This window comes from Monodon monoceros, unplaced genomic scaffold (assembly GCF_005190385.1).
Source record: "Monodon monoceros isolate NGI ecotype Baffin Bay Population unplaced genomic scaffold, NGI_Narwhal_1 Super_Scaffold_22, whole genome shotgun sequence".
NCBI classification, from domain to species: Eukaryota; Metazoa; Chordata; class Mammalia; order Artiodactyla; family Monodontidae; genus Monodon; species Monodon monoceros.
Genome location: NW_021703779.1, coordinates 111,844,772 through 111,862,530, shown reverse-complemented (window position 1 = coordinate 111,862,530; position 17,759 = coordinate 111,844,772). Strand labels below are relative to the sequence as shown.

At 42.2% G+C, this 17,759-nt stretch overlaps 1 protein-coding gene across 1 annotated transcript in view; it reads left to right on the top strand.

The window, feature by feature from the left end:
- GPC3 (glypican 3) overlaps nucleotides 1–17,759 on the top strand; it is a 440,822-nt gene that overhangs the window by 285,866 nt on the left and 137,197 nt on the right. Inside the window, exon 5 of the mRNA XM_029240698.1 lies at nucleotides 3,230–3,355. Coding sequence (XP_029096531.1) covers nucleotides 3,230–3,355 — 126 coding nt within the window. The remainder of the gene's footprint in view (nucleotides 1–3,229; nucleotides 3,356–17,759) is intronic.

The following is a 17,759-nucleotide window of genomic DNA, read 5'->3' as shown; positions in this document are numbered from 1 at the left end:
CTTATTTGAGTACTTGTTTTTAATTATTTTGGCTATATACCTAGTAGTGGAATTGCTGGGTCACGTGGTAACTCTATGCTTAACTTTGTGAAGAACCACCAAACTATTTTCCACAGTGGTTGTGCTGTTTTACATTCCCACCAGCAATGTGTGGGAGTTCCAATTTCTCCCCACCCTTCCCAGCACTTGTTGTCTTTTTTATTATAGTCATCTTGAAGTGGTATCTTACTGTGATTTTGATTTGCCTCTCCCTGATGATTAACCTACCTTTTTAAACTCGACTTCACCTTGGCGTGGTCTTCCACATTTGATACTCAATTTCGGATTCTTAGACACAAATCCTTGTGAGGGCCACCACCACTTTCCTACCACGCAAAGACCATCTAAACTGCTCTACCAGATTAGTCCAGTGATTTACCCAGCCCAATAGCTAGCTCATTTTTGAAAAAGAATAACAGGAAAAATATTTAGGGAGAAAACATGGTTGTACTTTTTAATAGCCACCTTAAAATATGAAGTATTATTTATCTTGCACATGTAAAGTTATCTGGAACTTGAAAACAACTTAATTATCTTGCATACATAAATTTATCTGGAATATAATATATATTTCATATATATACTATATTTATATTCTACAGGCTCACAATAATGGAAATAAATTGCCAAATGGCTAACACTGTGGAGGTATTACTGTGTGCCAGGTACTATGCTAAACACTTTACATGCATTGTCTCATTTAATCATCCCAGCAGCCTATCATTTGCTTCATTTTACAGATAAAGAAACTAAGCCTCGGAGAAGTTTAGAATCTGTCTAGTAAGATTTTACTGCTAAGTAAGTGAGAGAGTAACTGGCATTTGAAACTCACGTGGGTCAGACTCCAAAATCAGTGCTCTTAGCTACTACTCCCAATGGGTTTTAAGGGGCTGTTCTGAGAATCCAGCCATCACTATATCATATTTCCTAAATGAAACTGTGTTCTAAATTCAAAATAACTAATTCAGAAGCAAGTTTTAAAAACACTATCTCTCCCTAGGTCCATCCTGTATGTCCTATGGAGGTAATGCGTACTCTGTGATACAGGATGGTCTGTTATTTCCCCAAATTACCTTGTTCAAGTTTCAGAGAGATTCCCCGAGTTCTAGAATTTGATGACCTAGACATTATTCACAGTCTTTGTGGCTTTCTTAGACTTTTATTTTGACCCCACCAAGTAATATCCATTCATACTGAAGTTGGAGGTCTTAGGTTTATTGCAGCCCTTTGTCCCCTCGACATTTAGATAGACCCTCTCTGAATCTTCTCCAGTTTGTCAATGATCTTTATGATCAGCCAAGAAAAAAACTGCAAGAGTTGGGAGGCTGGAAGAAGTTCAGAGTGTTATGTTTGTTTGTTTGTTTTAACTTCTAGGGAAGTCAAATTGGAAGGCTTTGCTATGAGGTTCAATTTTTCTTGCTATGTGCTATGTTAGTGAGAGAGAGTTTGAAGGTAGGAGGAGGCCTAAGGGAAACTCTTTCATTAAAGGGAGGGCCATCACTTCCCATAGACTAATGGCTGTATTCCATTTCCTCATGGAATGAGGGGAATTACTCAGGCTTTAGTCTTTCAGTTTCCACTCTTGGGAACCGTATTATTACCTTGTAAAACAGAGCATCTCCCCTATTAGCATTAATTGAACCCATCTTTTTCCTCTGTGAGAAACTGGAGTGTTGACTTTTATCTTCAGAGCCCTATACTGAGCCTCTTCACTTTGGAGATTGACGGAGCTCAACAACCAGCAGTAGAGGCTGTGAGAGGGTTTGAGCATAGCAGGAAGTAACTGTTGGGGTATCAGGAGTTATATATGTCTCAATAACCCTTCTCGAGTTGTTCTGTACATCACCCTGGCTTTACTGTGACCCGAGCCTTTGTGAAGATGTGCTGAGTGTCGTAAGCGCGCTCTCTCTCTCTTTCTCTAAATTATTAGTTGAAATGAATTGTTTTACGGTAATAAAATGGAAAATGGCATTAAATGCAAGACAGTAATTTCCACCAGTCTTCCTCTTTTGGCCAGATCTGAGAACAACCCCCAGAGGGCATTTCTGGGCTCCTCTAGAGGCCTATATATCAGGTCAGTCCATTGTTAGCCTGGAGACAATATTGCATAATTACTCCACTGCCAGCAAATTCCCTGGTGAGAGTCTCCACAAACTTAGTGAAGACTTAAGATAGACTTGAATATATATGAAGTACTCTTTAACTTCCTTTCTACAAGGAATATTTGCTTTAGAAGATAAAGAATATTTTATTTTGGTTTGTTTACTACTGGACATCTATTGCATAGATATTTTAATATTTCTTAATAAGCATAAACACTTCTTTCCAGTCTATAGTGTCTTATTTTGTATGTCCATGTACATCTGAAAGAAGATAATAGGCCAAAAGTTTTGCTGGGTATTTATGGGTGTGTGTTTATACATATTTGCATATATAATACATTCGCTTGGTCTCTCTCTCTCTCTCTCTCTCTCTCTCTCTCTCTCTCTCTCTCTCTCTCTCTCTCTCTCACACACACACACACACACACACACACACACACACACACACTCATAACATGAAAGCCAGAGCAAATATATAATAAAATATACTAGGACCCCTCCCACCCCACCCCCATAGGAAGCACAATATATAAACAAAGAACAAAGAAACCTTCCTCCTTTAGCAGATGTGAGTTTCTCTGACGATATTGTCAGGAGAATTTCACAGAGCTTATACTGCTCTGAACACCCTGGGATTCTGATCTGCAACTATTAGCCAGAGTCTATATGAAAAGGGGCCATCTCTAGGGTAATAGCATTGTAAATTACAATCATTGCACTCAGTTACACTCAGAAACCAAAAGATATGTAGTGCTCCAGTGTGCCTTGTAATCAGCACCTTTGAGAATGTGGGTAACAGCATCAGAACAAAAAATGGAAGCTGAACGTGTTAGAAAAATGGATGGTGGAATTAAATCATCCTTCTGATAGGAACAGCACCTTATATGGCAGGCACATTTTTTTCTATCATTTTATTGATTTAAAAAAAAACCCTAAATTGTGGCCTTGTAGCCAAGAATGTCTTTTTAAATCATTTATTGCCCTAATCAGCCTGGCAGAGCCTTTCTGTCATGCTGATAAGGGAATTAAACTTTCCTCATACTGGGTTTACTTGCATCTTATACACAGATGTTTTGTTTTTCTTTCAGGGAACTAATTCAGAAGTTAAAATCTTTCATCAGCTTCTATAGTGCTTTGCCTGGCTACATCTGCAGCCATAGCCCTGTGGCTGAAAACGACACCCTTTGCTGGAATGGACAAGAACTCGTGGAGAGGTAATCTTTTTCTAATGTTAAATATAGCAATATTTGAGGAATACTCATCATATGTTCATCTCAATGTTAGTTATGTCTTCTCTCCATTAATTTCATGAGAAAAATTCTAGAAAAAAACATACATATGAACATCTCTGACATGGTGGATGCCGTCTATAACTTATAGCCCTCATAGAACTTACAAACTTTGAAGCACATGGAGAACTATGGATTCAGGAACATTTTACAAATTGTAAAGCATAAAACAAGTCTTTTTTTTGGGGGGTGGGGTGTCTTTGGCTTCTTCCATCTTCTCATTATGTGGGCCCTTATTGATTGATTGATTGATTTGAAGAAATCATATTTGTACTAATAGCTGTTAGTTATTGAGAGTTAACTACATGTTAAGCACCATGCTAAGTGCTTATATGTATTAACTCTTTTTATCCTTACATCAATCCTATGAAATAGCATTATCTCCCCCGCCCCGTGCCCCGTGTTCTAGATGAAGATAGAGGAAAGAAGAAAGCAGAGGGAAGGAGGAGTACCATTTCACAGTATTTTTACTGAAATGTTTAATCATTTGAGTGTTTCTTAGTATAATCTGTGCTAACATTCGTCATCTCTGAAGAATTTGCTTATTGTTGGAAAGGAAATAATATATATTCATTTCTTCAGCAAATATTTACTGAGCATTTTCTAAGTGCCAGTCATGTCGAAGTGAAAAGAACAGGCAAATTTTCCTGTCCTCAGTGAGCTTTCATTCTAGTGGGCTAATGGTATTCCTAACCTCCATTGCTTTGCATGTGTAAGGAATAGCTTACAATTAAAGAATTAAATCGGGAGGGTAGAATGCTTAGGAAACCATATGGAGTTGATGAGCATGCTTTCAAAAATGTCTGTGCAAGGGGTAGCGTGTTGTAGAGGAGAATACAGAAGAGACATGGATGCAAGTTCTGAATCTTTCACTGACCAGTTTTTTAACCAGGGGCAAGCGACTTAATCCCTCCGAGCCTTAGTTTCCCCATCTAAAAACCGAGATGGTTGGATTAGAGCACCTCTAGCTCCGGCAGTCTGTGTGTTTTATTTCCTTATGGATTTATACATTCATCCATACCTTCAACATTTATGTTTGAGATACTATGTGTTAGGCACCAAGGTAGGAGTTAGGGATATGAGGGTGAACAAGATAGGCAAGTCACTTGCTTTGAGGAGCTTACATTTTAGTGGAACCCAATATCCGGACACGGTAATTAATCATTAATTAATCATGGAATTAATTAGCAGTGTAATGCCATGGACAGAGGAAGGCTTTGGAGCCAGATGAACTTGGATTTGCATCTCAGTTCTGTTACTGACTGCGTGTGGCCTGGGGTGAGTCACTTCACCTAGAAAGTCTCAAGGTCCTCTTCTGTAAGGAAGGGGCATCTCACAGGGTTGTTGTACCTAGTAGGTGAGGTAAAGCCCCTGGCAGACTGGCAGATAATGGAAGCTCAGTTCATGTCACTTCTCTTCTTTCTCCCTTCCCCCACCACCCCTCCTCTTCCCGATGCAAAGTAGAACACATGCCTGAAAACAGCTTGTTTCTCAACTAAGCTTTGTACTGACCTGGAACAATGAGAATGAGGTGCTAATGAGACTGAGGTTGCATGCCACCCTGGAGATAGACTTCTCTGTAGCAAATGTGAATCAGGCTGGAGGGATTAATGTCCCCATGCAGCCCACTCTACTCTGGAGAAATGGTGTGTCTTTATCACCCTAAAATGTCTATCAGGTACTGAGTAGAATCATGGAAATGTACCTAACTGTTACCACATATTCATTTAAATTGTCAAAGAAAAGCAGTTGGTATTTGGCTTTATAAAAAGCAGATGCCTTAAAACAGGTATAAATGATATAATATTTAAAAAGGAAAACGCCCACAGGTCAAATATGTGGTTCTTGCATAAACTTGATGAGAGACCATCCCAATGGCTTACCCATTGGTATATTAAGATGGTGAAAAATAAACAATCCCTGAACACTAATTTGTTTTAAGCAGCATATCTTGTAACCATGGAAATTTTGGTTTATATTTATTTACTAAAGTAATCATTCATTTATTTACTCATTTAACAAATATTTGAGTACCTACTGTGAATCAAGCACTAATATGTTTCCTCACTGTTGTGATTGTTTAGAGCAAATGTTGTAACCCCACTGGATATGTCTTCTGGTATATCAGATGATCCAGTTTTAGCTAATTCAAGAGAATTTCTTGTCAGGCAGGCCTATGTTTTTTTTTATTTTTTATTTTTTTTGGCTGTACTGGGTCTTCACTGCTGCACGCGGGCTTTCTCTAGTTGCGGTGAGCAGGGGCTACTCTTTGTTGTGGTGCGTGGGCTTCTCATTGCCGTGGCTTCTCTTGTTGCAGAGCACGGGCTATAGGCGCGCGGGCTTCAGTAGTTGTGGCACGTGGGCTCAGTAGTTGTGGCACGTGGGCTTCAGTAGTTGTGGCACATGGGCTTCAGTAGTTGTGGCACATGGGCTCAGTAGTTGTGGCACATGGGCTTCAGTAGTTGTGGCACGTGGGCTTCAGTAGTTGTGGCACGCAGGCTCTAGAGCGCAGGCTCTAGAGCGCAGGCTCAGTAGTTATGGCGCACGGGCTTAGTTGCTCCACGGCATGTGGGATCTTCCCAGACCAGGGATCAAACCCCTGTCCCCTGCATTGGCAGGCGGATTCTTAACCACTGCGCCACCAGGGAAGTCCCGAATTAGTGGGATTTTTAAAAATTGAATTTTACTCATATACTACTTCATGTTCAGTATGCTTTCATGAAGGATGTTGTCCTGGAACCAAGAAAGTCCTTTTCTATCAAATGGAAGAATCCAAAGCCTGCTAACTTTAAATGAGTCCAAAAGTTAACTAAATGCACTTCTGCACCGTTAAAATAACTGTTAAACTTCTTTGTTTAATTTGCTAGCTTTTAATATCTTAGGATATTGAAAATGATAAAATAAAATAAAAATTATAGTATGGAGGAAAGCCATTATTCCAAACTCTTACTTGTACTTCTGAAAAAACAATTTTTTCGGAACAACTTTTATTGTTGATATATACTCTGCAGGAATAAAAGAAGGAAGGAAGACAAAGAAGGTGGGAGGAAGGAAGGAAATCAAACGTGTTGGTAGACAGAATAAGGATAGTGTAATCCAGGAAGTGACCCTTCCATGGTTGGCAAACTCGGGTTATAATTAACCTGTACTTTAATCACTGACCTAACGCAACGATGGGACTAGGGAATAGTGTCGAACTAGATTTTTACCAAATTACTCAAGAATATACATTTAATAATATGAAATTCTATAGCCTGAGGACATGTGTGCCCTCTGTTTGCACCATTTATGAAGATTAGCTTTGCGCTGCATGTCTCATCTATAGTTAAATCCTCTTTCCAGTGCTTTTCATTTAATTTCTCATTTAATTTAGTCTTAAGTAACAGTTGCCAATTCATATTGTCAAGTGGCTTGTGACTTTGTTGCCTTTATAGGTTGGATTTGTGTTCCTTTGAAAATATTTTACTTTTAGTCAAGAAAATTTATGAAAAGCAAGGATCTTGAAAGAGAACAAGACTTGTCAGTGGAGACACCTGATTAAAAAGAAAATATTGACGTTGAAGAAAATATTGATCAATATCCATGTCAGCTGGGTTATCATAGCTGTTTATAACCTCCTACTATGGACGTACAGATCTTTCAACTTTTAAAGAGTCAAACAAGTCATTGTCTCTCTCAATGAGGTCATATTTCACATCCTTTCAATTTTTATCTCTTATGAATAAAATCAATTGAACTATGCAGGAAAAGAACGTTTTCACAGATCTAGTCTCAGGGAGTACCACATAAGCATCATTTGTCCTTCTCACCTCCCCCTCCCTCCACCACCTCCTCATCTTGGCTGGAGATAAATATTGGCTTCCAGGATTTCACAGAGAAATCTTCAAATTAGCAAGCTGGGCTTGTGTGAGGTATACTCCATCATGAGAGTCACCATGTATCTTACAGGCAAAGATCTCCTACCATTGCCAAAGGCAGAAAATCCTCCTTCTTTTGCCTTTGTAGAACTACAGTGAATTTCAATTACAGAATCTCTGAGACCAAGAGAAAAATAAAGGAGCCGATAGAAGAAAGCTAACACTGGGCTTAACAGCTAAATGTAGGCTTTGCCTGTATGAAGAGTGAACAAATTAGCAAATACATTCTCAAACACCTTTTTAGAACTGTTAGGCCAAATATCTGGATAATTGGCTGAAATTTTCACCCTTCTTCTGGATGGTTTGATACTATGTAAGCCCTATTTTATTGTTTAATCAAGTTTATTTTAAAATAGCATAAGAGAGAAACTGTTTGAACCTATACATGTTCAAAAACCTTAGTTAGAAAAATACTGGGTTTTTTTTCTACATTTAACATCTGATAATGCAGGTTCCTTCAACAAAGATTGAGCACTTACTATGTACTAGGCCCTGTGGGGCATCCAGTGATAGGTAGAACGCAGTGCCTGCCCCTGCTGAGGAGTTTACAACTTAAGGAGAAGAATGAGAGGAAAAAAGTCAACCAGCCTCCTTCCTCAGCAGTCCAGGCAGAGCTCCCCTCAGAGCCGTCACAGCAGAGGCTCCTACCCATTTGTATTGGGTGTGCATGCTAGTGTGTGTGTGTGTGTGTGTGTGTGTGTGTTTTATTATGGTGAAATTCATATAATATAAAATTAACCATTTTAAGGTATACAATACAGTGGCATTTAGTACATTCACTATGTTGTACAATCATCACCTCTATCTTGTTCCAAGACTTTGTCATCACCCCAGAGGAAACCTTATACCCATTAGTGATCACTTCCCATCCTCCCCTTCCTCCAGCCCCTGGCAACTAACCAATTCTGGATATTTCATATAAATGGAACCATTCACTTAGCATAATGTTTTTAAGGTTCATCCAAATTGTAGCATGTATCAGCACTTCTTTTCTTCTTGTGGCCAAATAATATTCATTGCATGGGTATAGCACATTTTCTTTATCCAGTCATCAGTTTTCCACCCATCTTTATATTAACCCTGAGCAACTTCTGCTCTAATCAGGTTTTTCCCACCATTTCTGAATCAGCTTGGCTCACCCTTAACCTTGAGGACAGGACAGCCTTCAGGTCTCCCATCCCCATCATACTTGACCACCACCTAAATGCTAGCCTCTCCTCCACCTGGCCTCATCTCTATATTCCTTTGCATTTTTTTCTCCCCTGAGTCTTTTTCTCTCAGCGCTGTGTGTATAGTCAGCTGGTCTCTCCTGCAGTCCACATACCTCCTATAGGAGTTTATACTTCCCTAGTGACTTTGAGGTTTATCAGTTGCACATATACAACTACTTACACTTTGTGGCACGATGCCTCAGTTCCCTCTATATCCAGTCCTAGCTGGTTTTGTTGCTCTTCTGCCATGTTGCTGTGCTCGATGGGCCTGGATCAAAACGTCAGCCCCAGAATACTGCTGTTATCCTCTGGCTGATAGATCTGCATGGCCACTTTTGTTCATTATGGATCAGTATCCATTTTGTATTTTCTCGGCATGACTCTGGGACTCTCAGTGGAGTACATGGGGCACCTGGCATTAGAGAATCAACTCCCTGAGATCTGCAGGGGCACATTGCAGTGAAGGTGTGTCCTCTCCCTCCTACGCAATCTTACCTTCCATTTCACCTGAGAAACGATATACATACACACTGCAAATTCTCCCTTATTTCCACTGATCAGACAAGTCTTCCAGTGTTTATAGTGCCTCTCCAGGATTTCTCTGCTTAATTGGAAAGGCAGAAGCAGGAATATACAAAGCAATTATTTTAATTCTCAAGGAGTTTTGTTCTTGTCTCTAAACCTTCTGGATGCTTCAGAAAAGTAGCGTAACGAGACTGTTTTTCTTCTGCTGAGTTGGAGGGATAGACTGTGTCATGTCAACAAGTGGGAATGAATGAGAGAACCATTAACACCCAATTCCTGACATGTACAAAATAATGTTTTTTTTAATGAGATGAACAAAACGGCTGGGTTTTGCCCTATAATGTAGGAAAGGTGAGGGGAAATAGTCGATTCTGTTTTTATGATGCAGTTATTTTAAGAACACTGTTTTGAGGACTTGAGGTAGGGGAGGGACCAATTTCTAGCACTATCAAGGTTTTCACTGGTTTAAAGAGCAAAATTGAAAGACCTTCAGGATCTTCAATCTGGTTATGAAGGAATTAATTGAAGAAAGGACCGATGTGTGGAGTGTATACATATTCAGACACACATATGCACTTGCACAGCTCATTCCAATCACATCAGAACAGGCCAGTGATATGCAGCAGTCGCTATATATAGCTCCCATGTTCTCATGCTAAAATTGGTTATTATTTGAGTGTTGTTTGTTAGTTTAGGCTTACGTTGTAGCTTTTCTCCAAAAGGCTCAAGGCAGTGTACATAGAACTTTGAATATGGGATAGCCAATGAAAACACCAATGGGGAGGCAAATATAAAATAAAAAACAGAGCCAAGAGGAAGTGGGCACAGGAAAGAAAGTAAACAGCGAATCATGGAAATAATATTGAATGGTATTGAGTCACGTCCTAAAGTCATTTACTTCTGAACTTGTTTAGGCACAAGTCAGACTAAACTCCTGCTGTAGCCAAGGCTTATAGCTCTTCTTATCAGCCCCTGTTGTGATGGTCGGAGGGTTAGAAACTGTGGTCAGCCTTCAATACCCCAGCTCTTCTCATTGCTAGTTCCTCCTTTGCCCCCTATCCTGCAGGAAGCTCTGCTTATGAAAGGCTGGCAGGAGGGAGAGAGGGACAAATAGGGCTTTGGTATATATATATATATATTTTTTTTTTTTTGACTGGGAAAGTAACTTTATTTTGTTTGGAGCACTGTCTACCTCCACAGTTCTTGGTCCCCTTCAGACATTTTTGGATTTCATTTCATTCAGTTTTCCTGGAAACAGAAACATGACACTTCACTTTTTTTCTGATTTGAGTGTATGTCCTAGAATGAAAATACTGAGGTATAGCTAGTATAGCAGCTTATATATTCTAACTTGCTTTAGGTAAGTCAAGATTTTTCATGAAAAAGTTTTGAAGGAAAAATAGATTACATAGAAAATGACTTAACTTGGTGTAGCATGAAATATTTATGTCAGCTAGAGATTTTTTTATAATCTTGGTAAGGTAAGACAGATAAATTTGGGGTACGCCCCCATGTAATAATTCCTCTAAGGGCTTACTTAGACTGACATATTTTCCGTTATAGATTTATGTCAAAAGTTGTCTTTAGTGACAGCTATTTTTCAGAACCTACTCTATGGCAATACAGTGACATTTATCCCTTAAGATTATAGTGTCACATACAGCAGCTCTACCTGCAGAATTGAGTGAGAAAAACCCAGCTTATCCTACTGACTGACAGCATAATATGGTCTGCCACGTTCAGGATGGGCTGTACTTGTCAACTGTCAGGTCTGAAGTAGCAGGAGGAGACATCCTCATGGCTCAGCAGTGATGTCTGTAGCCACCTGTTGAAGGCTGGATGGCTTATTCCTGAAGCAGATTGTGTTCTCTCAGTTCTTACGCCAGCCCCACCGTGCTCAGTTGGATCATCTCATTATATGGAGAGCATTTGGGGCCTCCGAGGCAGGTCCCAGCATATCCATACCGTCAACAAATCAGTATCACCACACAGCTTCCTCTTTGAAATGTGATTCTGAAGGTGGAGTAAGACCTGTCTCCTCTCACTATCACTGCTCTGTGCACCAGACCTCTTCTATTTTTGCTGGGAAGGCTTAGGAGATGGGTCCATGAAGGACTATATAATTGCTTTGAAGAAATTATTTATTTAACACATCAGGGCTTCTATTGTCCTTGAAGTATTTCTCCTTCCGAGTAGGCGCTTTGGTAGGTCACAGACTGATTTCACTGAGGCTGCCAGTCCTTAAAGTATCTTTGGACATCTTTAGGAAAAGCCTTGAGGGCATATGGCCGTTCCCGCAGTCTGCAGGTGATTGGTGCATTATCAGGAAGGAGTGAGTGCAGTCATTAGAACGATACAGATGGAGATTTTCATCCTGGTTTACACATTGACTCTGTGCTTCTGGCAAGTCACTTAGCATCATGGTTCTGTTACCTTGTTTGTAAGACGGGCATAATGGTACCTATTGTGCAGGATTGTTGTGAAGCTGTGTGCTGGCCCATAGGCACTGAATAAATGATAGCTGTTGATGTTATCACGTCATTAGAGTGTGGCTGATCAGGACAGTTAAAGGTCCAGAGCAAGGGTGAAGAGCTGTAGGCCATTCTTCCTGTAAAGGTAAACTAGATCCGGGGTAAATATCTACACATCTTTTGGAACCAAACTGTTGAATGGGGAGGCTGCTCAAGCAGGGTCATAGCATTTGGGATTCATTTGGGGTAAGAGGATAATAATGGGATGCTTTATTTCTTGTGACACTTAAACTGGCTTTAAGTGGGCTTTCCAGAGAGGCATTCCAGAAATGTTTTAAGTAATGTCAGAGTCGTCGATGGGACCCAACATGGTTTTGGCTGTACACATTCTGGTTGATATTTAGTTACGAATTTGAAATCTGCCATTGCTTTTTATTCACCCCTCGGAGAGCATGTAAGGGAGGTGACGAATTGATTGAAACAAGGCTGCCGGAGGGCACAAGTGCCCTGGCCTTTTCCTGGTGAAGTGGACAGTCAGTCCTTGAGTGACAGCAGTGTCACTTCATCAGAACACCTTTGCCTGACACAAATGGGACACACCTGAAACATTTTCATGCAGGTACTCTGACCCAGAAGTGTTATTTCTGGTAGTCAGTCGCTGAGTAGCAAGAAAATGGACTCTTGCGACTCCGAGTTTGAAGGACAGGGAGAGGCCTGTTAGGGAAGCCTCTTTCTTGGGAGCCTCTTGCCGATGGCCCTGCTCTTAGACCCCTCTGACTGCCTTGTTGTTGGGACTTTTGTGGTTGTGGTTTTCATTTTTCTTCCCTGCAGGCTGCAGGACATGGTCGGCAGGTGCCACTTCTTTACTGCCAGTGGCCCCAGTTCTTACCCCAGGGTAAGCTTTTGGGGTCTCCATTGAAAGAAGCTCAGCTCTCCAGTCTTTTTTCCCTTTCTTCCTATACTTAAGCAAATACAAAATATTGCTTGAGTTTCTCTGATGATTTTTACTGATAAAGCCAAGCAGTTGGGAGTTCACAAAAAGCACGCAGAGGCGAATTGCGCAGTTACATGGCAGTGGTAAAAAGCCATGGGCTAGAGTGTTTCAGCTCACAGCTTTGGGGTCAGCAAGCCTGGGTTTGGATTTCTGCTCCAGTATGTTGTAGCTCTTTGTCTTCTCTGAGCCCGTTTCCACATCTGCACAGTGGAGTTAATGATCTCTACTTTTAAAGGATTGTTGAGAGAATTCAGGAAGATTGTGAAATACACAGTAGAACCCTCAAGTGGAACACAGTAGGCCCTCAAGAAAGGGTAGCTATTACTGCTGTTGTTCAATAAAATAAGCCTATAAAAATGGTCCTTCCAGTTCTTTACTGGAAGAGAGTTGGAGCCTGGCTTTAGCTCCCTTCAGTGACCCATTTCTTAATTCTTCAGGGAAACAGCTTTACGTGCTCCCTCTGATTTGTATCTTTTTTCTTCTCCCGTCTGCAAAAACATTAAAATCCTCATCCCTGGCCCTGCTTGGCACAAATGGTGGGCATTTGGGTCCACTGGTGATCAAGGGAGAGTTATTTGAATCTATGGGTAGGCACTGGACTGGCCTTCCTACCTTCAATATCTTGTTTTATAGCAAAGGCAGTTTCAACAGTTCCTCCTAGAACTTCTTAACAGTGATTGACTCAGGTAATCTTCCTATTTTACTTACAATAGAAACCAGGAAGGGTCTAGTCGTCCAATGCTCTGAAGTCCTTTCTGTCACCCTTGGATTAACCTTTGTGGAAAAGGAGAGAGGTCATTAAAATCGGTCATGATTTCCCAATTTCTCAAGCCAATGAATTTTACTCTTTTACGTGAGTTTGGCTTTGATCCTTGGATTTGTCACCTCTGTAAGGAAGTTTCATTTCCCTGTGAAGGAAAATGTATTTTCATTTGTAGCTCCGGTGTCACAGGAGCTTCCTACTTTTTGCCTCCAAATATTTTAGTGATCTACGTGTCAGATGGATCTTAAACCACCCTAGGGGCTTCCCTGGTGGCGCAGTGGTTGAGAGTCCGCCTGCCGATGCAGGGGGCACGGGTTCGTGCCCCGGTCCGGGAGGATCCCACGTGCCGCGGAGCGGCTGGGCCCGTGAGCCGTGGCCGCTGAGCCTGCGCATCCGGAGCCTGTGCTCCGCAACAGGAGAGGCCATGGCAGTGAGAGGCCCGCATACCGCAAAAAAAAAAAAAAACAACCCTAGTTTGAGCCATTCATTGGCCCATTTTGTCCCCTTTCTCACTTCTGGGCACAGCTTCAGGCCCGGAGCTGGGATGAGTCCCTGTTTCATGAGAGCCAGAGTGAGCTGGCCTCACCCGAGGTCAGGGTGCACCAGCCTTGAGTTGGAGGGATGTGTAGGGGGTTACGCTACACAAGAACTCAGGCTGAAAAGCTAATGACCAGGACCATCCTAGAAGGGGCCAGAAAAAGGTACTGTGCTGGCTCACCTCTCCTTATCCTTGACTCAATGGCATCTCTTCTGAGGAGCCTGAATCCTTCTGCCCCATATGCCCTAGTCTGGGTTAAGACCCTCAGCACATAGGTGTCCCTCTGGCACGTCTCCGGTTACATGTTTTCTCTAATCTTCCACTAGAAGACAAGTACTGTGTCTTCTAGCTATATATCCTCATTGCTTAGTTGTACCTGCCATAGAGTAGACTCTCCATACATTTTTATTGAATTCAGTAAATAAACCAACAAACATACTTGTTGGTAACAAACCAAAGTACCAGATCTAGCTTCCCCATGGTATGTCTGTGTGCCTTTGGACAGGTTTGCTTAAACTCTCTGTTGTTTTTTTTTTCTCCTTTATAAAATGGTGTAATTAATGCCTCCCCTGGCAACCTCATAGGGTGTTGTGAGACTCCAATAGGCAAACGTGTATGAAATAGCTTTGAAAATTGTGAGGCGCCCTCCATTTACTAGGTGTTAATGTAGAAAAGTAGATCAGATACGGAGGGAAGTTCTACCACGAATAAATGGAACTATATGTTGGCTAATTAACACAGCATTACTGGCTCTCTTTATAAACACAGAGCTTTTAGCAGCTTCCCGAGTATCTCTCCCTATGCATCTCTCCAAAAATATTACTTTAAAAAAATGTGTTTTCCTTAAGCAAATTCACCTACTCCCACAAATTCTATTTTTAAACAAGTCATTCCATGGTGTTGAATAAACCAATTGACCCGGCATAAGGAAACACTTTGAGGGATTTGTAGCATCAGTTTAAATTAATGAGAAGTCTGAGTGACAGACTTTTACAATAAATGCAGCTTTATTACTTGCAAACACATATAAATAACAGTGCTGGGAATAGAACATGGAGAAACACAGCCTGCATCGGAGAATCGAAGTGAACAAATAAGAATTATTGATAATGAGGCTATTGCTGTGTGAATGTCCTGCTAAAGACCATCATCCTCAAACTGGCTAACGTTCCCCTGGTGAAACCCATTTATTGAAGAAACTCTTTTTTCCCCCTTCATAGACGCGAAGAGAGTCCTATTAAAACCCCCTTCGCATGGCTTCTGGATAACACAGCTTTTCCAAACCCCAGTGGATGGCATTTAGCAGTAGTGCTCTGCACTCTAGTTATAACAAATAGCAATTCTGAACAGCAAACGCCTTCTGGCCGCTACGGCGATCAGCTTGTTCCAGTTTGCCCAAGACTTTCCAGTTTGGGCACAGAAAGTCCCGAGTCCCAGGAAATGTCTCAGTCTCAGGCAAAGAGGGACAGTTGGTCACCTCCTGGCACCTGTGCCCTTAGGAGCTACTAAATATGGGAAAATGTGCAGTTGTAGGAGGGTGCAGGGATAGCTGGGGAATTGCAGCTCTGTTGGGTTTTCTACCTTCTCTATTTACCTTCTCTTACCTTTTCTTGCCTGAGGCATTCTGAAAACTTCTCTCTTCCCTTTGCCCCCTCCAAATCCTGTCTGAGGGTGCAGTGTAACTTCAGAAAGTAGGACTGAGAAGAGGGGGTATAGCTCAGTGGTAGAGCATTTGACTGCAGAAAGTAGGACTGAAACAGTGAAGGTGCTTAATGATGATAATAGCTAACATTTCTATGGTGCTTACCGTGTGTGCATTAAGTTAATTCTCACCACAGCCTTCTGATCTGGACATGATCATTACCCCCATTTACTGGTAAGGTTAACAACAAAAGCCACAGCACTAGTAAGAGACATGGGATCCAAAGTCAGACAATCTGTGCTCTCTTACCCACTATACTGCCTGTCAGATGCTTGGCTTCTCTCCTTCATGGGTTCAAAACCCTCGTACCTTCTTCCTGTTCTTTTTTTTTTTTTTTTTTAATGCGGTACACGGGCCTCTCACTGTTGTGGGCTCTCCCGTTGCGGAGCACAGGCTCCGGACGCGCAGGCCCAGCAGTTGTGGCTCACGGGCCCAGCCGCTACACAGCATGTGGGATCCTCCCGGACCGGGACACAAACCTGCGTTCCCCTGCATCGGCAGGCGGACTCTCAACCACTGCGCCACCAGGGAAGCCCTTCTTCCTGTTCTTGATGGAAACCCTGATCTAAGCTTGCTCTCCTCTCTAGTCCAGCACACCTGGGATGGGTGTCCTGTCTGGCTTTCCCTGGCCTGTGCTGCGAAATCCTATCCTTTCCTTGGTCTCTCCCCAATCCAGACCCAGTAAAGTTGCAGTACCTTTCCTGCCTCTTGCACTATGCTTCTGTGCTCTCAGATTTTCTCAGGGCCGGAAGGTGGCATCTCCTGGGAGAAAGAGCCGATGACCTCCATTCCATCTCCTCTACACAATATCTCTTATGATGAAGCCATTGCCTATGTATCCCCTGTGGAGCTGTGGAGCCCATGCAAGTAGAGACCCTTTAGCCCTAGACTGGAAGTCCAGCCTGGGTCTTAACTCTACCACGAGCTGGTTTGTGTGATCTTGGGCAAGTCACAGCCCTTCAGCATTTTATTTATAAAATGAAGGAGTTAGACAGGATGACCTCTAAAGCTCTTTCAAGCTCTAACAGGCCATGAGATCCTATGGCAAGGATATTTAAGGGAGGGAGGAGTCTGAGAGGAGGAGGGATGCCATAAAGCCGCCTTGGTGACTTTGAATTTCCAGTTCTTTCCCTGATGGCTTCCCAAACAGACCAAAGTGAAAGCGATTCAAAAGGAGCCCCGGGGCGTAATCATTCTCATTAGAAGAGATCCTCCAGGTATCTTTGGGGCTACAGGGGAGCAGGTAGGTTGGCTGTTTGAGATGTTGTCAGAGGTCTCAGTTTCTGATGTTGGAGAGTTTGGTGTGAAATTCACATGATTAAACCTTAAAGAAATTGTCTTCCCCCATAGCACCTCGTGACCCCAGTGGAGCTTCTGAGCAAAAGAAAGGGAATTCAGTGTCTGTTGCTCCTAATAATATTTGACACAAACCACCCAGAATGAAAATTAGAAGCCCTCTAACCACAGAGATATATCATTGAGGGGAGAGATACATCTAGAGGAGTGCCGAGGGCTGAAGGGCAGGTAAGAGCAGAGGGTACAAAGTGGCTGAGAAAACCCAAGGGAGGGAGAACATTCTCTCTTTTCCGAGACCCTCCGGGCTAGAGAGCTAGGGTAATTTTTGACCTAGCTGTCCTTGTGTGCATTGCTGTGAGCTTTTATGAAGTATTTATGTATGTAGCAGTTTATGTTTCACCAAGTGCTTTACAATCACTTTTATTTGGCTTGGTAAAGTTTTCCTGGAATCCCTTTACGATCAGCAGAGTCACTTTTGTTTGCTTAGCACCTCCCTGTGTACAGCCTCACACAATAGGCCACTTGTTCCGGCAGGAGAGCAGGTGCAAAGAGTCAAGGAGCTAAAGGCACCTGCAGCTCCTGGGGCGGTTGGAATGGGGGTGGTTTACACTTCAGTTCACCTTTCTTTCCCTCCGTTATTCTTTAGTTTTATCGCTGGCAACTAGAGAGCGGCAGTGCCAGGCTTGGACCTGCCAAGGGCAGAGCTATTCTGCTAGTCAGACCTTGGCAGTGTGGTAGGCTCTTTCCCTTGTGCTCGTAGCTCTGTTCTGGTTCCTCTGGCCATGCCCACCGTGGCCACTGTCTTCCACCAGGCAAACACCTGCTGAGTGTGTTTCCTTCTGCTACCCAGGGCTCTGACTGCAGCTTAGATTCTGGGGCTCTGAGGCTGATTTTAAGAGAAGGCGGCAGAAG